General features: G+C 39.6%; 2 protein-coding genes across 6 annotated transcripts in view; both read right to left on the bottom strand.

Moving 5' to 3' along the window:
- Nucleotides 1-24,356, bottom strand: part of FMNL2 (formin-like 2) — a 331,355-nt gene that overhangs the window by 66,608 nt on the left and 240,391 nt on the right. For all 5 annotated transcript variants that reach the window (XM_010840000.1, XM_010840005.1, XM_010840002.1 and 2 more), the window contains one exon: nt 2,046-2,154. In XM_010840000.1, coding sequence (XP_010838302.1) covers nt 2,046-2,154 — 109 coding nt within the window. The remainder of the gene's footprint in view (nt 1-2,045; nt 2,155-24,356) is intronic.
- Nucleotides 15,882-18,245, bottom strand: LOC104988626 (60S ribosomal protein L36a-like). The gene has a single exon (XM_010839999.1). The coding sequence runs from the start codon at nt 17,287-17,289 to the stop codon at nt 16,828-16,830; it is 462 nt and encodes a 153-aa protein (XP_010838301.1). The 5' UTR covers nt 17,290-18,245; the 3' UTR covers nt 15,882-16,827.

Genomic DNA, 24,356 nt, shown 5'->3' with positions numbered 1-24,356 from the left:
ACGTGAGTCTCAGTGAACTCTGGGAGTTGATGATGGACAGGGAGGCCTGGTGTGCTGCGATTCATGGGGTCGCAAAGAGTCGAACACGACTGAGCGACTGATCTGATCTGATCTGATTTAGATGTCTATGGACATCTCACAGTTAACATCTCTCCAACTGGAATACTAATAAGGTCTCCCAAATCTGCTCATCCTGGAGCCTTCCACGGCTTAGTAGATGGCAACTCCATCTCAGAGGTGCCCAGGACAAACCGCTGCGAGCTGTCCTTGACGCCTCACCACATCCCCACTGCTACTGTCCTTACCACCGAAACAAAACCAGAGCCTGGCCACCTCTCATCACCTCTGCTGCTATTACTTTGGTTCATGCCACCATCAACACTCACCTAAACTAATGCAACAGCCTTCTAAAAGGTCTACCTCCTTTTGTCTTTGCCCCCTGGAGTCAATCCTAACAAAGAAGCCAGATGGATCATGCTAAATTCCAGTGACAGATCAAGTCACACTTTTCCTCAGAATGCTTCAGCAGCATTCCAGTGAGCGTGAAGCCAGTGTCCTTTCAGTGACTTAAAGCCCTACATAATCAGGACCCCTCTGTAACTTCAGATTTCGCCTTCTGCTCCTCTCTACTTACTCATTCTGATCCAGCCAAACTGACCTGAGCACACCAGACCTATTCCTACCTCAGCAACTTTTGCATTTGCCCTTCTCTCTGACTATAATTTTCTTTCTTAAGTATTCCTTACCTTGTTCCCTTATTCTAGTTGTTACATAAATGTTACCTTCTCCGTGACACTTTTCTGGCTAGCCTATTTAAAAATGAACTTGCATTTTTGGCACTTATTCTTATTTCTTGATTATTTTTTCTACAGGACTTAGTTCTCTGGAGCCAGTCTTCCTCAGTTCAAAGCCGAGTTCACCACTTATAGCCATACTTAACTTCTCTGTGTTTCAGTTTCCTCCCTCATGGGAGAGTAATATTACTAATCTCACAGGACTCTTTTGAGGCTTAAATTAAGTAATAGGTTTTAAAGTCCTAGACTGTAGGAAGCACTGTGTAAGTGTCAGCTTTTATTTCATCACTAATATTATCTGGAGTGCTGTATATAGTTCACCGATTGTCTATCACCATCTCCCCCCAATAGAAAGTAAGTTCCCTGAGGTATTTATTTTTTTGCTGCTGTGTTCCCTACACCTAGAATAGGATCTATTGGGCAATGCTCAAAAAAATTAATTGACTGAGAGAATAAATGCATGTTTCCCTTCTTAAATTTCATCTGGCAAGTTTATGTTGGGTTTGAACTCTAATACTGATCTGTGTATTTACCATCGGTTTCTATTTGGATCCATCTATAGAATCTGTGTCAGTGGAGATAAAATCCTATTTTCTTATTTGAACCATGTCTAAATTCTCAGCCATGGTTTGATTTTATAACTATACTTTTGACCCTTCAGCTCACCGTAGATACTCCAGGCTCTAATTCCCACTCTGTCGTTAGGATTAATCCCACGTACTGTAATTAGTAACTCCCAGTGATTCTCAGAGTGAAGACAGTCTGTATCAGTCATCTAAGGAGGACTCTGCTCTTCTACCAAGCATCCTCTAAGTGCTTCTCATGAAGATGAGGAACCACAGGGTCCAACACAGTAATTATAATCCCTTGCCTGTCCTCACATAACTCTTTGAGGAGCAGTGACCTACGCAGTGTGTGAGATTACTCATTCCCAGGTTCCAAAGTTGTTCCATTATTGCCCCAGACCAGTGGCTTACTCTGTCTCTAATAGTCAAAAACACTTACCAAGTAATCTAGATAAGCTTACCACTGGAGGAGGAAAATGTCTTCCCTTTAAATGCATTACACATCAGAAATGCTAACTAAAAGGGCAATGAATTATGAGCAGTAGAAGGAACCAGACCTTTCTTCTCTAAAATATTTCATTAAATCCTGATATTTACTTCAAATAGAAATACAAAGATACCAAAGAGAACAAGATTGAGTCTGATGATTTCAGATTTTTTTTAAGGATTATAAACAGAAACATACCTGATAATTCATGATGGCACGTAAACACATGATACAGACATGCACGTCATCTTTCTTACTCACTAATCTTGAATTTTTCAGGGTTCTTCTGCTTGGCAAAGTATTGTATCTACAAATAAAAAGGGAAACTTCTATAAAACTAAGGATTACTTTCTTAGCATGGGCAGATGCACTTTAAAAATGGACACGGTTCTCTATCTGTACCCACACCTAAATGAAGATGGCAGGTCAAACCACCACTAACGAACCCATCACCACAAGCATCCCATCACCACAAAACTGTTTCCACAGGCTGTGAGGCCTAGACAATTCTGTGCAGTTGTTATCATCTTGTCAGGCCATATACCCGTGGACAGTGATGCTGAACTCACAGCATATAACAAATCAGACTGTACGTGAGACTCATCGACAAGCCAGGCTCTAATGTGCAGACCAAGCTAGATTTGCACACATGACATGCATGCGGATTACATATGTGAACAAGTGAAGGGGTAAAACCCAGCTTATACAGAGATCTCCTATCATCTGACCCAATTTTAACTGTATTTTCCCATCACTGCTTTCAAGAGTCCCTGTTTCAGAGTTTAAGCCTAGGCAAGATCATACAGCTGTCATATCAGCCTGTGATACTGAATTTTGATGTGCAAAACCTAAACAATATGCGCATGCCTCCACACCCACACCCAAACTCCGGTCTAGCAGCTAAAACTGAGACAGAAATGTGGTGACAGTTCAAACGGTTAGGATGTTACAATGTCAGGGTTCATTCTGGAGACCCTATATTACCAGGCCTTAGTTCTCCCTTCTGTAGATTTATCAGAGTATACAAGGCATAGAGAGTGACAGTGTAAGATGGGGAAAGCAGAGAGATGACAGTTCTAAGGGTTTCATTATGAGCCTTAAATGACAGCTTCAGAGGAAAAACAGGTAAGTTTTCTCTGCAACTCCAAGCCTGAAACGAAAGCAAGTTTCAAAAGCTGTCAACTACTTTCCGAGAGTCAATGACAGAAATGCTCCACAAAAGAGGCTAGAGACCTTCCCTCTCCTTGAATTAAGCTAGTTAAAAATTTTTAAGGAAGCCATGATTAATATTAACCGCTTTCAGAAGTCTCACAGGTGCGGACTAAGAGTTGAAAACTGAATTGACAGGTTTGTCTCCAACAGCTCAGCTGAGCAGAACTTTGACATTTTCTATTCAAAAACTATCAAACAGGAAAAAAAGATGATTCGTTTACATAAGCCTACTAATGAGCCAAAGAAATTTTTGAAAAGCACCCCAGTAAGTCACTTGCATCAACATACCTGACTGTGAAAAATCTGGTTTGCTCATGCTACTTTTAAAGAATGTTTTTTCTAAGGACTGTCTGCTTTCCTCACCCTGGAAAACAACAGTTCAGCAATGGAAGATAGCCTAATTCAGTTTTGAATGCAAAAACAATGTTCAGATTTTGCTGTTAGTAAGCCTAATTTCAGCTTCTAAAATACACTTTTAAAAGGTGCTGCACTCTGTCATAACTCCAGCCCAAGGTCTCACAGAATCTGGGGCTGCTTCAAACAACCACATGACTAGTCTGACCCAAGAATCTGTAGTCTTTTTAGTCTAAACCCAAAGTTCTCTCCCTTCCTCTGCCCTTCTGAATTTATTTTAACCTCAGGTTTGTATTTCGTTAGTGAAATCACTTGTCTGTTTTATATTAGAGAGATAGTTATTTCTAATAAAGCAGTGGCTATTAGTGTAAAACAAAGAAATCTAAGTTTTAAAAAAGAAAAGGTGTTATGAAGGGAAAGAATCATCCTTTGCTAAATTATATTTAAATGCAGAAGTGACTGCAGAAGATAGATTGACCAAAGCCAACTATTCTTTAAGGCACATGGGACAGGTCATTCACACAGGCACATTTTTCCGCATCACTTCCAAATAAAGTTTAATGATTCCAGCAAGCAGGCCAAACTTACACATTTAATGGTACTTCCTAGGCGTAAAGTAACAGAGCAGGTTCCTCCCTTTTATTTATTAATCCATAACATCAGCTATACCGTAATAAGACTTTCTAAGAAGGAGACATTGTCCTTACTAACATTATTTGCAGAAACCAGTAAACATTGATTATAATATCCTACTTACTAAACATTAACACAAAAGACTTGTATTTGTTGTAGTATGTGGTTAATCTCAAATACATTTTCTGAATCAACATTTGAAATGTATTTAATATGAAAAAGCACATGGATACTTACCAATATTCAAGGAGTTTAGAAAGCATACAAAGATGTCAATAAGTAAAATCGATATAGTTAAAATAAGTAAAAATTTATTAATGTTATTCTGTGCTTAAAAAAAGTTGAACTTTTTTCCTAAGGTGAACGATAGTTAATATAAAATTAATTTTTCTCTGATTTTTTATTTATATAAAAACAGAATTAAAGGCAACATTTGAACTTGTGTTAAAACACCACCATAACCAGTAACAACAACCAACCATACTATTGACCGTTTAAGGAGACCTATGATATTATTTACATCAACCTTTCCTGATACCGATGAGAAAAATGATGACCCAAGATGTTACATCTACAGAGCAAGTAGACATTAAGAGATGAGACCAGACCCCCAAGTCTCCTCCCTGGAATTCAGGGCAGTCACTTTCTACAGGTTGCTTCTCAACCTGACTCATCCATCAAGTGATCACATGAAAAAGCTACTGCCCACAGCCATATGTGCTAATGAATTCCCTGTCGGAGGTTCCTATTCTGTCATCCCAACAGAGAATAGAGTTTTCTGTCCTGGCTCTTAAAAGATATCTTTACCCTATCCCTCCAATAATTATGCCACCATACAGAATTAAGGCTTAGGTGGCTAAGAAGAGCAGTATCTGAGCATTTTCAGAACACAGTGGCTGATCCACTCTGTAAGCAAAGTTTTCTTTTTAAATCTTTATCCTCAATCACTTACGAGGCAAGGAAGGATTTTTTTTTTAAACTTAGTAATAAATTTTCTCTGTATTTTGGAATTCTCATTCAAAAAAAATTCTCCCCTATTAAGTAAATGCACACCTGATAAACGTCACAACTCTACCTCAGCAGAAATTAAGTATTTGCAAACAACCAAGAATCACTTTAAGTCCCCAAGGCTAGATTCTAGGGACTGTGTCATGGGTCAGCATGTACATTAACCTACTCTTCAGCATGCACATTTTGTAGAATTTGACCATTTATGTCATGAGATATTTATTTGCTTTAATTATCACCTGAGTAATTTTCCACCTTTTACCTTTTTGAACATGTTTTAAAGCCAGCTCCAATGGACAATATCAATACTCTCCAAAGAACACATCCACGTGGAGCTGGTTTTAATAGATCCCCAAGTTGGCTCTAAAACACCAAAAGAATTAGCACTAACAATTTACTACATGTGAACTTTCTACAAGCACTCCCAGATTGAATAAGCAACCTTAAAGGACTGGCCTCTGGTGCTCTATCAACCACAGGAAATCAAGCCAAACCTTGTGTTTAAGGCTCAAAATTGGTTTTCCCAAGCAACTATTGTTTATGCTAAACTCTATAAAATGCTAAGGGAAAATGAAAGATCAAGATGTTGCTTCAGCCACCATCTAGTTTAGGAAGCAAGAGATTTTACGGATAGCCTCTGTGTTAAGATGTTCTCTGTTCACACCTCAGCCCACCCCTTCTGCTGCATGCACGTTCTAACGTGTAAAATGAACTCAATAAGCATACACACACCTGCACTTCACAGTACGCTGAGGTGATAACAGGCACACCTCAAACGAGAGCACTTTCTCGCAAATCATGATCCTGAAAACCCTCATACAACCTTTTCTCAATCAAGCCATATTTGACCAAGTTAATACAGACCAAATCATGGTAACTGTCTTTAGGCATATGAACGTTGTTTGAATGAGGCTCTAATTCAAGAAGTATAAAAGGAAAGGACAAATTGTGGGGTAAGTATCAGAAGGTGACATGCAATGAACATAACTGAACATGAAATGTTACTAATGCAGATGTTTTTTAAATTTATTTCTAATTGGTGGATAATTGCCCTACAGTGTTGTATTGGTTTCTGCCACACAATAGTGTGAATCAGCTATATATATACACACATCCCCTCCCTCCCCCCATCCCACCCCTCTAGGTTGTCACAGAGCACTGAACTGAACTCCCTGTGTTATACAGCAGCCTCCCACTAGTTATCTATTTTACACAAGGGAGTGTGTCTATCTCAATGCTACTCTCTCAATTGTCCTCTCCTTTCCCCATTATGTACACAAGTCCACTCCCTATGTCTGTGTCTCTATTCCTGCCCTGTAAATAGGTTCATCAGAAACAGTTTTCTAGATTCCATATGTATGTGTCTAACACAGATTTCGGAGAAGGCAATGGCACCCCACTCCAGCACTCTTGCCTAGAAAATCCCATGGACGGAGGAGCCTGGTAGGCTGCAGTCCATGGGGTCGCGAAGAGTCAGACACGACTGAGCGACTTCACTTTCACTTTTCACTTTCATGCATTGGAGAAGGAAATGGCAACCCACTCCAGTGTTCTTGCCTGGAGAATCCCAGGGACAGGGGAGCCTGGTGGGCTGCCGTCTCTGGGGTCACACAGAGTCGGACACAACTGAAGCGACTTAGCAGCAACACAGATTTAAAACACACCATCTCACAAATCTGAATAACAGAATCACAAGACACTTCCATTCATCTTTATCTATATTTAAAATTTTCTACAATGGATGTACAGTATTCTCCAAATAAAGAAAAAGTTGCACCAAAAAAAACCTCTCGCAGATGGTCTAGGTTTACATTCATCTGAAGACAGAAGGCTAACTAGATCATAAGATGCTAACACTTTCCCTACTTTAATCATCCCACGGAAGAATATTTCCCAAAGGCCTCTTGAGTGGAGAGCTGGTCTGTAAACAGACAGCCAAGCTGAGGGTTTCTGTGAAGAGGCTAAATTCTACCACAACACATGCAGCAAAAGACCCAAGTATCATCAGAATAGCTAAGCTTTGCAAATCCTATTCCCTGGTCCCACACACACCCACCTGGATGCCAATAAAAACAGAATGCCATGATTAAGTTTCCAGAGAAAACTGATGAGGGTGATTGATTAGAGCCACACACCTCTACCAAGCATATGAGTCACACAGATTCACTTAGGTAGGGCTGGAAGATCACAGCAAGAATCTATCACCAATTAAAAATGCAAGCAACTCACATGAAATTAGTCATCACAGTGAAACACTGCATGCACGAGGTGCTCCTGCCTGGTCAGGTTAACACAAGGAAATATGATGCAATGTATTATCTTTAAAAGGGTAGATAAGGGCACATCCGGTTCTATGCCACAGCCCTTGAGGCTAACCTATCTGCATCTTTCACAAACACTGATCATCCCACTTTGGCTATTTGAATAAACTTTCCACAAAGACCTAAGTTTTATAAGGATGACATCACTGCCTCAGTAGAAGATATGGGTGCTTCTGTGGAAAACTAATATCCTTGGCATGTGCTTTGTTACAGAATTACATATAGCAAAACAAGTACTACGATATTTTCTTCATGGAGTTATTATGAAACATATAAAACGGGGCCACGTTGGAGACTGCCCCAGTGCATTGTGATTTATGAAAAAGGCCCCAGTGGGAGGCAGTACTAGCTTCCCTATGGTCTCCTATGGATAACTGAGGCAGATAAGCTCAAGTCTTGCCCCATGTAATATCTTGAATGACTCTAGATTTTTTCAGCAGTAAATGGTACATGTTCCCTTAACTGAGATTTGAAATCGGCTTCCTCATTGCTGCTGCTGCTGCTGCTGCTAAGTCGCTTCAGTTGTGTCCGACTCTGTGCAACCCCATAGATGGCAGGCCACCAGGCTCCCCTGTCCCTGGGACTCACTAGTAGCTCCCAAACCTCAAGGTACATCCAGCTTAATGTAGGAGGAGGAAGAGAAAGCAGAAGGAAGAAAGCTGGCAGCTCCATTCTGCCCCTCCTCCACTGCCTACCAGGCAGGTGGTTTACACTCTGATTATGGGAACTAATGGTTTTTGAGGCTACTGTGGATCTAGAGAAAGAGGAAGGGGAAACAGCACAAGTTAAAATGTCACAAAGCTAGCTATTCTTACTGAGATTCAGTTGTTTTTCCTAAATCGATGTTTCCCAGATTGCTACAAGACTTTACTCTCTAGAGTTCTGAAAAAGTTGACTCTGGCTTATTTTGCTGGTTTTCTCATTGCTTTCATAGGTCCTGTACTTCACCATTTTCACTGACATCTCATAACATTTAGAGAATCCTGAGAGCCTATTCATTCTGAATACATGTAACAAGTCCTTCAAGTTCAAACGAACAGTCAAATAAGATTCTGCAAGAATTACATTTCTCTGGTGACTTGGAGCTGGTTCTCTAAGACGTCAGGATCAGAGAACTATCGAATGGAAAAACAAGGGCATTCCATATGTATAGAGGGGCTGTGACCCAATGCCTAGACCATGAGGTTAGGGGACTAAATGCCTTCCTGACTACCCTTCCTCCTCCAGACAGGCAAGCAAGAGTTTTGAGATTCTAGGTCTGTGGACACGAAAGAGGGGTTTTCCAGAGGCAGAAAACAACCCCAAGCCCAACTTTTGGAGCTCCTGTCCTTTGTAGAAAAGATAATGGAGAAGGGATATTTAGAGCTGTTTTTTGAGGTCTCAAGAATTTTAAGGAAATCCTGCTTTTTGAGAGGTCATTCTGACAAGAACACCACCAAATTTCTCCAGCACTCTTCTCCATCGACTGTGAGAATTGCCTGCTCTCTTGTCAAGCACTGAACGAAAACTAAACATTATCCTCACATTAAAAGATAGTAAGACACTATCTTGGAAGAACCACCAGTAATATTCACCAAGTTCTATGTGTGTGGAGAGAAACATGTGCCCAAACTGATTTAAGATCAAAACAAAAGAAAAATAACTAATACAATTATGTAAAGTTTAAAAATAAAATAAAATTAAAAAAAAAGAAAAATGACTCTAACCGACTGTATTAATTTATGCACCAATGCTTTATAAGTTACATGAAATAATAATAAATGTGGAAGTTACAGTCAATGCTAGTAGGAGTAAAACGCATAAAAAATTTAAGCAACTGTCACAAATAAATAGCTTTTAAGAAACCTATACAGTGTGCCCTGTTTAGTACTATACTGACAGCTGTGCCGCCTACTTCACACGTGGCAATCCATCTGTGCAGGGGCTGGTAGTGAGCACGTTGATTCACACAGCACTGGCAGCAGGTGCTATGCAGAAGAAGCTATCTCTGCTTTGAAAGACTGTTAGAATGACTGATGAGCGAGAGCCAACAGTTGATTTCTAATAAATGACAAGGCAACTCAAACCTCGATTTCTAAGTCCAGAAAGCAAAAAGAATGTCAAGGTCAGCAGACAAAACCTGGGGAAGTAGCTCTCTTGAATCTACTTGACCACAGAGTAGATACACAGGAATTTCTATTACCAAGTATGTATTCAAGCCTGAACTATATACAGCGTTCACTAGAGTTCTGGTTATAACCATGTCTTGCTGCCCTTAAACCACAACTCACTGTTCAGTTCAGTTCAGTTGCTCAGTCGCGTCTGACTCTTTGCGACACCATGAATCGCAGCACGCTAGGCCTCCCTGTCCATCACTAACTCCCGGAATTCACTCAAACTCATGTCTATCGAGTCGGAGATGCCATCCAGCCATCTCATCCTCTGTCGTCCCCTTCTCCTCCTGCCCCCACTCCCTCCCAGCATCAGGGTCTTTTCAAACGAGTCAGCTGTTCGCATGAGGTGGCCAAAGTATTGGAATTTAAGCTTTAGCATCAGTCCTTCCAAAGAACACCCAGGACTGAACTCCTTTAGGATGGACTGGTTGGATCTCCTTGCATTCCAATGGACTCTCAAGAGTCTTCTCCAACACCACAGTTCAAAAGCATCAATTCTTTGGCGTTCAGCTTTCTTCACAGTCCAACTCTCACATCCATACATGACCACTGGAAAAACCATAGCCTTGACTAGATGGACCTTTGTTGGCAAAGTAATGTCTCTGCTTTTGAATATGCTATCTAGGTTGGTCATAACTTTCCTTCCAAGGAGTAAGCATCTTTTAATTTCATGGCTGAAATCACCAGTGATTTTGGAGCCACAAAAAATAAAGTCAGCCACTGTTTCTACCGTTTTCCCATCTATTTCCCATGAAGCGATGGGATCAGATGCCATGATCTTCATTTTCTGAATGTTGAGCTTTAAGCCAACTTTTCACTATCCTCTTTCACTTTCATCAAGAGGTTTTTTAGTTCCTCTTCACTTTCTGCCATAAGGGTGGTGTCATCTGCATATCTGAGGTTATTGATATTTCTCCATGCAATCTTGATTCCAGCTTGTGCTTCGTCCAGCCCAGTGTTTCTCATGATGTCCTCTGCATATAAGTTAAATAAGCAGGGTAACAATATACAGCCTTGACGTACTCCTTTTCCTATTTGGAACCAGTCTGTTGTTCCATGTCCAGTTCTAACTGCTGCTTCCTGACCTGTATACAGGTTTCTCAAGAGGCAGGTCAGGTGGTCTGGTATTCCCATCTCTTGAAGAATTTTCCCCAGTTTATTGTGATCCACACAGTCAAAGGCTTTGGCATAGTCAATAAAGCAGAAATAGATGTTTTCTGGAACTCTTGCTTTTTCGATGATCCAGCGGATGTTGGCAATTTGGTCTCTGGTTCCTCTGGCTTTTCTAAACCCAGCTTGAACATCTGGTATTTCAGGGTTCACGAATTGCTGAAGCCTGGCTTGGAGAATTTTAAGCATTACTTTACTAGCATGTAAGATGAGTGCAACTGTGTTCTTTGGCATTGCCTTTCTTTGGGATTGGAATGAAAACTGACCTTTTCCAGTCCTGTGGCCACTGCTCAGTTTTCCAAATTTGCTGGCATGTTGAGTGCAGCACTTTCACAGCATCATCTTTCAGGATTTGGAATAGCTCAACTGGAATTCCATCACCTCCACTAGCTTTGTTCGTAGTGATGCTTTCTAAGGCCCATTTGATTTCACCTTCCAGCATGTCTGGCTCTAGGTCAGTGATCACACCATCGTGATTATCTTGGTCATAAAGATCTTTTTTGTACAGTTCTTCTGTGTATTCTTGCCACCTCTTCTTAATATCTTCTGCTTCTGTTAGGTCCATACCATTTCTGTCCTTTATCGAGCCCATCTTTGCATGAAATGTTCCCTTGGTATCTCTAATTTTCTTGAAGAGATCTCTAGTCTTCCCCATTCTGTTGTCTTCCTCTATTTCTTTGCATTGATCACTGAGGTAGGCTTTCTTATCTCTTCTTGCTATTCTTTGGAACTCTGCATTCAGATGCTTATATCTTTCCTTTTCTCCTTTGCTTTCACTTCTCTTCTTTTCACAGCTATTTGTAAGGCCTCCCCAGACAGCCATTTTGCTTTTTTGCATTTCTTTTCCATGGGGATGGTCTTGATCCCTGTCTCCTGTACAATGTCACGAACCTCCATCCATAGTTCATCAGGCACTCTGTCTATCAGATCTAGTCCCTTAAATCTATTTCTCACTTCCACTGTATAATCACAAGGGATTTGATTTAGGTCATACCTGAATGGTCTAGTGGTTTTCCCTACTTTCTTCAATTTAAGTCTGAATTTAGCAATAAGGAGTTCATGATCTGAGCCACAGTCAGCTCTCAGTCTTGTTTCTGCTGACTGTATAGAGCTTCTCCATCTTTGGCTGCAAAGAATATAATCAATCTGATTTCAATGTTGACCATCTGGTGATGTCCATGTGTAGAATCTTCTTTTGTGTTGTTGGAAGAGGGTGTCTGCTGTGACCAGTGCGTTCTCTTGGCAAAATGAGAGAGCATCAGAAGACATACTGAAACCATAATCTGATCACACGGACCACAACTCACTGTAAGGGAGTCAAAAAAAAAAGCTACAGTAATTCTGAACGAGTTGCTCAGGTTGAAGAATGTAACAGACCAGTTAGACTACATCAATCTAAAAAGCACAGTAAAAGAGTGAAAAGATAACCTATGAAATGGGAGAAAATAATTTACAAACCAGATATGTAATAAGGGGTTAATATCCAGAATATACAAGAAACCCCCACAAATCAATTGTGGCAAAGTTCCTTTTGCCATAATTTAATTTGCCTTTTGGCAAATTTAATTGGGCAAAGTTATCTTTTGCCCAATTAAAGATTGGGCAAAAGGAACTTGAAAAGACATTTCTCCAAAGAATACACACAAATGGCTAACAGGTACATTTAAAATGCTCACTAATTAACAGGAAAATGCAAATCAAAACCACAATGAGAAAGCACCTCATACTGACTTTCAGAGTGGGCATTATCAAAAAAGACAAAAAAACAAGTGTTAACAAGAATAAATTAGAGCTCATGTACACTGTGGGTGGGAACGCAAGTTGCACAAGCATTATGGAAAACAGTATGGAGGTTTCTCAAACAAAAATAGAACTTCTCCATGTAATGCTCCAGCAATCCCACTTCTGGATGTTTATCTAAAAGAACTGAAAACAAGATCTTAAAAAGGTATCTGCACTCACATTCCTAGCAGCATTATTCACAGAAGCCAAGATCTAGAAACAACCTAAATGCCTATCAACAGATAAGTGGATAAATATGGATAAAATATGGTTTTAAAAAATAATAATGAGGTGGTGTGACAGAAGTGTTACCTGATATGGTACTAATCACTGCAATGTATAAACATACAAAAGCAACACACTGTATAAGTTACACAACAATTATATCTCAACAAAAAATTAACTTATATATTCACACAGACACACAATATCAAAGTCCTGACAAAACAAAGAAAGGGTTGTGAATTCCCTGGCAGTCTAGTGGTTGGGACTCGGTGCATTCACTGCCGTGGCGAGAGTTCAGTCCCTGGTTGGGAAACTAAGAGAGGGTAAGGTGGGTGGGATGAATTGGAAGACTGGGACTGGCATATATGCACTAATATGTATAAAATAGACAACTCATGAAAACCTACTGTAGAGCACAGGGAACTGTACTCAGTGCTCTGTGGGGACGTAAACGGGAAAGAAATTTAAAAAAAGAGAATATATGTAAACACACAGCTCATTGACTGTGCTGCACAGCAGAAACTAACACAACACTGCAAAGCAGCTATACTTCAATTAAAAAAAAAAGAAAGGGTAAGGAATGGTTCCAAGTGAAAGGATGTTACACAGACACAACTAAGCACAATACATGATCCCTGTGTTGGATTCTGGACAGAGTTTGAAAAAATGTTATGAAATAGACTGGAATAACTAAACAGACTGAACTAAAAATGTGCCAGTATGTAAAAGTTCTGATTTTAAGAATTACACCATGGTTATCTAAGAGCATGTCTTTGTTCTTAGGGTATCTACCCAAAAATAATTAGGTATAAAAGGGCATGATTCTGTAACTTGTTCTCAAATGGTTAAAAAGTGTGTACGTTTACAAAGTAAATGCGCAAATGGTAGAGTGGACAAAATGTTAAAACAATTGCTGAATCTGTGTAAACAGCATAAAGAGGAATCATTGTACTATTGTTGCCTTTTTTTCAGTTTTCAATGATATCAAATTAAAAGCACAGAAATAAAAAGAAGAAAATTATGGTAGATACATACACTGGAATATTATTCAGCTTTCAATTAAAGGAAATCTTGCAATATGTTGTAACATGGATGAATCTTGAGGACATTACACTATGTGAAAAGAGCCAGTCGCGGAAGGACAAATGCTGTATCATTCTATTTATACGAGATACCTGAAATAGTCAAACTCACTGAAGTGGGGAGTAGAATGGTGGCTGCCAGGGCCTTAAGATAGGGCAGAATGGGGAATTGCTAATAACTAGTATAAAGTTTAGGTTATGCAAGGTAAGTGAGTTCTAGAGATCTGCTGAATGATATCTTGCCTACAGTCAATGACACTGTACCATACACTTAAACATTGTTGAGAAGGTAGATCTCATGGTAAGGGTTCTTAGCATCATAAATAAATAAATAAAAGCAGTATTCTTTTAAAAAATAGCAATGGGTGATAACATAAGAATTAATTATAAGTAATGTGTCAATGATAATTCTAGGTGTACAGGAGAAGACCCACTCCTGATCAAAAGCTACATGTAATCAAATCCTGAATTTCTTTCAAGATCTACATCTGCAAAGCACCAAAATTAAATGGAAACTGCTATTTAACCAGTGGTGCCTTGAAGAAAAAAAAAGTCTGATCACCCATCTATTGTCTTGAAATATATTTATTTCTAGACATATTCTTACATGTGAGTTTGTACATGTCTGCCTCTCCCTTTGAGCTCCTATTATCCAAGAACAGTACGTTACTGCAGAACCTTAAAATGGAATGTTCCCTGAACTGACCTAACCAGGCCTTCCCAGAGTCCATCAAGAAGGTTTTTGAAAATATTCTGTGACGTCTCCATGCCAACTTTTGTGAGGTTTGTAATATGTAGATGCTATTGGTAATAGAAAAAGACTAGGTATATTTTATTCTTCTTACAAAAGTATCCTCAAGTAACCGAACTACTCAGATATTAAACTAAATAAACCTATAAATAAAGACTACAATCAGAACTCCCTTGGAAGCTAATGTTAGTATTCAGTCCAATCGGAATGCAATGCCATCTGAGTATATCACATCATTTGGCATAACTGTACTAGTCTTTTATGGTTCCAAGGTCTGGACTAATAGAACTTTACTAAGATTTGGGGTTTTAGGTTTCTTCTCCCTGACTATTCAGACATGACATCACCTGGGCATATTTTTTCTATCAATTAAACTCATAAAATATTAATACTTGATGCTAAAAAAAAAAATGAACCAAGCACTTTTCTGTCTCTAAAGCCAAAAGAAACAGAGCTGAAAGAGTAGAACCCAGATAGTTTGAAGTGGGAGTGAAGCAGGTGGGGGAAACAGACAAAGACAGAAACAGAGATATGTGTGGGGGGGTGTTGGTTACACAAAACTCCTAATGAACATTTTTTTCTATTGAGTTGTTGAAATGTTCTGTTCACCTAATTCTCCTATCAGAGGACCAGGTGATAGCTAGAACAGAAGCTGTAAGGTCTCATTTACATGCATTTTGAATGGAACACCTGAATCAACAGGCTCCATCAAATGAATGAAGGGCCATTAGTTTGAATTGTCTGTTTTTCAATTATATTCCTTTTGTAAAAGGCATTTGCTATGGAGTGGCTAATTAGGATATGACTCTATGGGAAAAGTGTCCAAGGAAACTAATGCTTGTGACTTTTCAATGGAAATATTTCTATGTTCATCAATATTTGGCCCCTCTTTTCATAAACCTTCAATAAATCATTGTCAGTGTGTCAAAATGACAATTCCACAGCCTGGTCTTCAACACAGTACATCAGTTCAGTTTAATCGCTCAGTCGTGTCTGACTCTTTGCGACCCCACAGACCTCAGCACACCAGGCCTCCCTGTTCTTCACCAACTCCTGGAACTTACTCAAACTCATGTCCATTGAGTCAGTGATGCCATCCAACCGTTTCATCGTCTGTCGTCCCCTTCTCCTCCTGCCCTCAATCTTTCCCAGCATCAAGGTCTTTTCAAATGAGTCAGCTCTTTGCATCAGGTGGCCAAAGTATGGGAGTTTCAGCTTCAACATCAGTTCTTCCAATGAACATTCAGGACTGATTTCCTTTAGGATGGACTAGTTGGATCTCCTTGCAGTCCAAGGGACTCTCAAGAGTCTTCTCCAACACCACAGTTCAAAAGCATCAATTCTTCGGTGCTCAGTTTTGTTTATAGTCCAACTCTCACATCCGTACATGTACATAACACAGTACATAACCTGGCTCTCCATGACTTCTAGCCAGACTTATCTGTTCACTGTTTCCTGAACAAACCATGCAGTCTCACAGCTGACTACTGCTCCTACAGCTCTCCCTTCCTCCCCTGGCTGCTACCTTCTCCTCCCAACCTTCCTCACGTGCCACATGCAGACCAAGTTATGACTCTTCTCTAGGTTTGGTTGTTCACTCTAGTCTCTAAGGTTCCATATAATTAGTTCTGTTTATACACAAGTGATACCAACATGTGTTAGTAGGAGCATGAACACACACACACTCTTCTCAATCAAATCGTATATAAAGACACTGACATAGTAGAAAGAAGTTAGAAGACTAGGATTATAAATCCTGGCACTATCACTTACTACCTATGGGTAACTTCTCTGAGCCTTCTTGTCTGTAAAATGGAGCTAATAATTCTCAAACACTTCCCTACAATTTTATGAAGATATAATGATGCAAGTATGAAAAATTCATTTATCAAGAATGAATATATTATGTACAAATATATTATTCCCCGTGTCATTCTGTATCCTCAATATTTAGCAATGCACTCTTCACATATTATGGATGCAATCTGTCTTGCAGATGAAGGTGACAGAATGTAGCTGGAGCAATTTGCTAAGTCACCTTCAGTATTTTTTTCAATCTTATACAGTTAACATTTATTGACTACACACTACCGTGCCAGGTTCTTTACAGGAACTGTTAATCTCACAACCTATGAGGCAGGTCCTAAATCTGATCTGAGAATCTGTGAGACAGATCCCCAATAATGCACTGGTCAAGTAGGCTTGTTTTTCCATTTCCACATAGCCTCTTTCAGTCAATTTTCTTTTTTTTTTAAATAAGAGGATTTTATTGATGGCATTTTTATTGTCTTAATAATAAAACAAAATATGAAGCTCAAAACTGATCACCTGGCCCTTTCTCTTCTTATCACCTCCCAGCTCAAAATGCTTGCATCTCTTAATAGCCAGGATCCTCTTCGATCTACATTTGGGCTCAGCACATTCAAGCCTCAGTACAATCTTCTTTGTAGTTTTAGCCTTTTTCCGGAAAACTGGCTTAGTCTGCCCACCATAACCACTCTGTTTCCCGTCATAACGTCGCTTTCCCTGGGCATACAGAGAATCCTTGCCCTTCTTGTACTGTGTCACTTTGTGGGGCTGGTGCTTCCCACACTTCTTACACAAAGTCCAGTGGGTTTTTGGAACGTTCACCATGTTTGCGAGACTGATACCAGCACAGAAAGAAAGCTCAGTCGATTTTCTATTGGATAAAAGACCCAATAAAGAAGTGGAACAAGGGAAGAAAACCTCACAGTGGAAAATGCCTGACATGTGCCAGTGTGGTGCACCCACAAGCTATAATTACAACTGTCACCATTTCTACTAGCAAGGTCATTAAAATCAGTTTCGAGCTGAAAATCTGGAATGTACACTCTTAACCCAAGTACATTTTTCTCTTTTTACAACACCCAATAAAAAAGAAATTCAAAAATCTGAAACGCAACAGCCTAACACTTTGAACTTGTTTCTGCCTACAAATGTGCTGAAAAGGAAAAGTGACAATTTGTAGTTACAGTTTATTTTTGGAAAGTCTAGGAATTTACAAAGTCTTTCTTCTATAAATGGGTACTGCATTTTCTGCAACTTTAGATCTTCAGGTCAACTGTCTAGCAGGTTAAGGGGCATCTTCAACATTTCCCCTTCCTCAGAAATAAAACTCAGGTATTGGCTATAATGATCATCCATTATCCTTTTTGCTTCTATTCCTTTTCAGCATTTTCTCTCCTAAAGTAACCGTTACTGAAAATTTTAACCAACATCTGCCATCTCATCTGGTGAACAGACAAACTTCAAACCTTGAGAATAACTGTTTAAATATACTTTTCTTTCTAACTTTTCCCCTTCAAGTTGGCAGATAAGGTAAATTCTTCAAGATCCTTCCACAGGGAAAACTTAGAATAAATAAAGTTAAGGGAAAGGAATACATGTAGAATAAAATATAGATTACAAGTCTCAGTCATGAACTACAGAAGATCTGAGTTGATTTTATATAATTTGGGGGGAGAAGAAGGAAGAGAATAATGATCATTTCAGAAATTACATTCTTAATTTACAGAAGTTGGAAAATGAACAAAACTGAGTTCAATCTCCTTGTTGAGAATCAAGATACAAGTGTTTTAGCTTCTAACTATAAAACTCAAGTATATTTTTCATGTGCTACTATAATGAAGATCATGGCATCCGGTCCCATCACTCCATGGGAAATAGATGGGGAAACAGTGGAAACAGCGTCAGACTTTATTTTTCTGGGCTCCAAAATCACTACAGATGGTGACTGCAGCCATGAAATTAAAAGACGCTTACTGCTTGGAAGGAAAGTTATGACCAACCTAGATAGCATATTCAAAAGCAGAGACATTACTTTGCCAACAAAGGTCCGTCTAGTCAAGGCTATGGTTCTTCCTGTGGTCATGTATGGTTGTGAGAGTTGGACTGTGAAGAAGGCTGAGCGCCGAAGAATTGATGCTTTTGAACTGTGGTGGTGGAGAAGACTCTTGAGAGTCCCTTGGACTGCAAGGAGATCCAACCAGTCCATTCTGAAGGAGATCAGCCCTGGGATTTCTTTGGAAGGAATGATGCTAAAGCTGAAACTCCAGTACTTTGGCCACCTCATGTGAAGAGTTGACTCATTGGAAAAGACTCTGATGCTGGGAGGGATTGGGGGCAGGAGGAGAAGGGGATGACAGAGGATGAGATGGCTGGATGGCATCACTGACTCGATGGATGTGAGTCTGGGTGAACTCCGGGAGTTGGTGATGGACAGGGAGGCCTGGTGTGCTGCGATTCATGGGGTCGCAAAGAGTTGGACACGACTGAGCGACTGATCTGATCTGATCTGATAATGGTTTAAGTTAAAAGGTTAGGTGATCTTCTTCGCCCAACAATAAAAATTCAAGGTAAAATGCTACTGCTGAAATAAAAACTCGTAAGAGCTTAAAAGAGCTCATCTCTTTTAAAATATCACTTACTTTATAAGCAAACTGGTACTGAGTTGGTATTTTCATAGCTGTAGATAGGATCACTGTTACGAAGAGATCAGGAAAACTGCTATGAACAGAAGTAATTATTGCAAATGAAAGCCAATGAGCCACATGGGCCCTTAGCCCATACACATGAAAATCTGTCTGTAGGAATGAGTTAGCTGCTTAGGAAATAAGGTCTTTGAGCTGGGCTTCAAGTGCCTCATCAACAAAGAGTTGGACTAAATGACATGAGATCCTTTCCAGATTCCAGCTTTTCCCCTTTTTACTAATGGTTCAATTCCCCTTCTAATCAATCAGACACAAAGCTTCTGTTTTTTATCACTCTGATGGTCTCTGCTGTATTATCTAAGCTTTGGGTATCTCGCATGTAGGTCTAAGCACCAGCTGCCTCAGCAATCTTTCGCTCCAATCAATATCCAGGGCATTTACCAGACCCTACACATCTTGTGTGATTCCCATTCCACTGCTTTCCAAATAAAAGCCAAATTCCAAAATTCCAAGAAAGAAAGGTTCTTTTTTTTTTTTTAATTTTATTTTATTTACCTTTGCAATATTGTATTGGTTTTGCCATATATCAAAATGAATCTGCCACAGGTATACATAAGTGGCTTCTCCCTATCTGATCCATGAGTATATAGTATATGCATTTTATGTCAGTTCTAAAATCATAAAAATAGAAACTTGAAGAATTCATTCATAATCTCCTTTTCAGTAAAAATAGTCACTATCTCCATTCAATAAACCTTCTTTTCAATGTCTTCCCATTTGCAAATGTGTGTGTGTGCTCAGTCATGTCTCACTGTTTGTGACCCCATGGACTGTAGCCCTCCAGGCTCCCTCTGTCCATGGAATTCTCCAGGCAAGAACACTGGAGTGGGTTGCCATTTCCTACTGCAGGGGATCTTCCCAATCCAGGGATCAAACCTGTGTTTCCTGCATCTCCTGCATTGGCAGGCGGATTTTTTATGACTATGCCTGCTGGGAAGCCTTCATTTCCAAATAGGTGAAAATAAAACTGTATTCATTGAGAACTTTCTTATTCCTATCTTTCATTTAGGAAACCTTGTTCACGTTTCTACATGATGGTTATCTTCTAATAGTTGTAAAGTACGTAAAATCCAGCACATGAATCAGGTCTCCAGTAGGGCATTTAGCACCTTTGGGTGAAGTAGAAAAAGACACGGTTCCTGGGAAGGCTTAACAAGTCCTCTCCTGCACAGTACAATTTACATAATTCCATTTAGACACCCTGATATTAAAATAGTATATTTACTGAGGGAAAAAATCATTTTGTGAATATATAGGCAGGATCATGTGACATGACAGCTGGGGTCGGGCCACCTCACTTCAGATCCCAGGCAAGTTGCTTAACCGCTAGAGGCCTTGGTTTCCTCAGAATGACAGTATTAACTAGTAGCAGCAGGTATGTATCTCAACAGAGGCCTTGTACGCAGTGAACAATCACAGAAGGCTCTTAGGACAGTGCCAGGCACACAGTGGACACTCAACAAATTCTATTTTTCTCCCCAATAAAAATCAATGCTACCAATATCTTTGTGCTTGTTTTTTAGCAATTTTTAAAAATTATATACCTGTGATGGATTCATTTTGATATTTGGCAAAACTAATACAATTATGTAAAGTTTAAAAATAAAATAAAATTTAAAAAAAAAGAACCAAAAAATAAATAAATAAAAATTACTCCGATGAAAAACATTAACAGGAAAGGATTAAAGATGTGTAAACAAGGAGGTAAATTTGAACTCTTCATGTAAATCCACTAAGTATATGTAAGTGCTAAAAATAGCGATGATGACTTCACAAAATGCCAGTCCATTAAGATAATAATCTCAGGAAAAACAGTAAAATTTGTTCTAGGAAATCTTAGAAAGAAATGTAAGTAGGAGTTAATATATATTAAAGAAAATATGGGGTCATGATTTCCTTTAAGTGGGAAGGTCAGTAAGGGTGACCTGCAAGGCTTTCCCAGCTTGGTATGTCTATGACCCAGTCACCATTAGACAGTCCTGCTGCTGCTACTGCTGCTAAGTCACTTCAGTCGTGTCCGACTCTGTGTGACCCCAGAGATGGCAGCCCACCAGGCTCCCCCGTCCCTGGGATTCCCCAGGCAAGAACACTGGAGTGGGTTGCCATTTCCTTCTCCAATGCATGTAAGTGAAAAGTGAAAGTGAAGTCGCCCAGTCGTGTCCGACTCTTAGCGACCCCATGGACTGCAGCCTACCAGGCTCCTCCATCCATGGGATTTTCCAGGCAAGAGTACTGGAGTGGGGTGCCATTGCCTTCTCAGATTAGACAGTCCTATCCCACTGCAAAGATCAGAGAACCTCTGTCCCAGAGAGGCAGGATCTTCCCTCTGTCCCAAACAGATCTGATCTCTGATGTAAGATTTTGCTCAGCCCATGTTCGTTCATATTACCTCTACCTGCGACAGCCTTTCCTCACCCTGATAAACAACTCTGGCCATCACTTAAAGTCCCAGTTTAAATCTGGTCTTCCCTCCAGATTCCTAACGCTCCACCACTTTCTTTTAAACCTTGTAATACTGATTTATTAACTACAGAAAGAAAGTGATTTTGTTCAGTCATGTCCGACTCTTTGCAACCCCACGGACTGTAGCCTACTAGGCTCCTCCATCCGTCCATGGGATTTTCCAGGCAAGAGTACTAGAATGGGTTGCCATTTCCTTCTCCAAGGGATCTTCCTGACCCAGGGATCGAACCCGGGTCTCCAGCATTGTAGGCAGCTATTCTTACCATCCAAGCCACCAGGGAAGTCAGCTTATTTAAGTTTAGTGGCATTAAACATGATATTCTTAAAAATTACTTTCTCTTACATCTGAATTAATGCAATTTTTGCCTTAAAAAATCTAGAGTGTCCATATATGCATACAAGGCATCATTTAATTTAGCCAGATCTGTAACAGAAATCTATCTTAACTGAAGGCACACCAGACTCTAAGCTTATGAGACAGCACACTCGAGGTTTCCATTGCATCAATAAACATTTCTACAACTGGCTACTCTGACAAATTTATGATAGTACAGAATCTACAAGTTGATACAACTCCAGGTGAATGTCATGTCACAAAATGCTTAACCATATATTATAAGTATTTCTAAAAGGCTACATACCAAAAGAGAGTGCAACATTAGAATTTTGTTTTGAAAGTAGAGCATTTTTCCTTTTCTTCAATCAAGCCACATTTACTGTCTTTTTTTTTATATATATATATGAAGTGTTTTAAATTTCTTGAAATCTCATTTCTTCCTCCAAGTTTTTAACCAACCCTTTTGTCAAGTGATATAGGATAAGATTACTGAATCTACATTATTATCTGGGGATGGGGAATGCGGGAACTAAAATCTGCATTTGGATACAGAAGACATTCTAATCAAACAAAGCTACCAGAATAAATTGTCTCTACAGAATGTGACTGTCTTTTTATCAGTCCAAAACAAACAAACAAACAAACATTTGTTAAACAAATGTTTAACAAACATTTCAATATTAGTTAAAATGCAGTATTGCTTGAAGGCTCAAACTCTTAAAATGAAGAATCATAATATGATAACAGAAAGAATCAAAGTTTAAAAGGTACTGGGCTTTATCCCAGTACAAGGTGATGGAATGAAGCCATGCAGTTATCATACTATAACACAGAGAGCAGGTACCATGCTCTGCTGTCACACACTACAAGCTCTCTTGGGTGCCACTGTCATTGTCACCCATGATTTACAAGATGTTCTGGTTAGAAGCCTTGTCATCAATGTGTAAACTGAAGTTGCTCCAGAAGCAACAAGGGGAGAAGCGGCCCTGGTGGCATTTGAACTGAAGATACTCAGGCAGAGAAACTAATCTGGTGGTGACGTGAGAGATGAATGGAACTGGAGGAAGAGGAGACAGGAGGACGAGAAAGGGCAAGAGAGAGGAGGAGATGATGATCAAAAATGACGTGGAAGAATGAAAAAGAAGACCAACAAAAATAAAGTCAAAAAGTGGAGGTAGCAGAAAAAAGAAAGGGGAGAGAGGAAGGAGAAGGAAGAGAGAGAGAAAAAAAAAAAAATATATATATATATATATGTAAACAATCTTTGAAAATCGCTCAGTTGTGTCCAACTCTTTGTGATCTCATGGACTATACACAGTCCATGGAATTTTCCAGGCCAGAATACTGGGGTGGGTAGCCTTTCCCTTCTCCTGGGGATCTTCTCAACCCAGGGATCAAAGCCAGGGCTCCTGCACTGCATGCAGATTCTTTACCAGCTGAGCCACAAGGGAAGTCCAAGAATACTGGAGTGGGTAGCCTATCCCTTTTTCCAATGGATCTTCCTGACCCACAAATCCAACTGGGGTCTCCTGCATTGCAGGCGATTCTTTACCAATTGAGCTAACAGGGAAGTACCTCTGGTTGCTGTTTTTACAAGTTAGAGATGCTATCAAATGACCAAATACAGAATTAGAAACCATTAGACCTGGAATACACTGATACACATTGTTTAAAAACAAAAATCGAAGCTTCAAGTCAACAAGTGTCATGAAATTTATTGCTATATTGTTTTTTTTTGTTTTTTGGGTTTTTTTTGAGAGCCCATGAAGGACTCAAAATTCTCCAAGCCAGGCTTCAGCAATTCGTGAACCGTGAACTTTCAGATGTTCAAGCTGGTTTTAGCAAAAGCAAAGGAACCAGAGACCAAATTGCCAACATCCGCTGGATCATCGAAAAAGCAAGAGTTCCAGAAAAACATCTATTTCTGCTTTATTGACTATGTCAAAGCCTTTGACTGTGTGGATCACAATACACTGGGGAAAATTCTTCAAGAGATGGGAATACCAGACCACCTGACCTGCCTCTTGAGAAACCTGTATGCAGGTCAGGAAGCAACAGTTAGAACTGGACATGGAACAACAGACTGGTTCCAAATAGGAAAAGGAGTACGTCAAGGGTGTATATTGTCACCCTGCTTATTTAACTTATATGCAGAGGACATCATATAAGGAAGCACAAGCTGGAATCAAGATTGCCGGAAGAAATATCAATAACCTCAGATATGCAGATGACACCACCCTTATGGCAGAAAGTGAAGAGGAACTAAAAAGCCTCTTGATGAAAGTAAAAGAAGAGAGTGAAAAAGTTGGCTTAAAGCTCAACATTCAGAAAACTAAGATTATGGCATTTGGTCCCATCACTTCATGGGAAATAGATGGGGAAACAGTGGAAACAGTGTCAGACTTTATTTTTGGGGGCTCCAAAATCACTGCAGATGGTGATTGCAGCCATGAAATTCAAAGACGCTTACTCCTGGGAAGGAAAGTTATGACCAACCTAGATAGCAT

Source organism: Bison bison, unplaced genomic scaffold (genome assembly GCF_000754665.1).
Source record: "Bison bison bison isolate TAMUID 2011002044 unplaced genomic scaffold, Bison_UMD1.0 scf7180017864139, whole genome shotgun sequence".
Taxonomy (NCBI): domain Eukaryota; kingdom Metazoa; phylum Chordata; class Mammalia; order Artiodactyla; family Bovidae; genus Bison; species Bison bison.
Note: the sequence above shows the minus strand (reverse complement) of the source record. Positions and strands in the feature narration are given on the sequence as shown.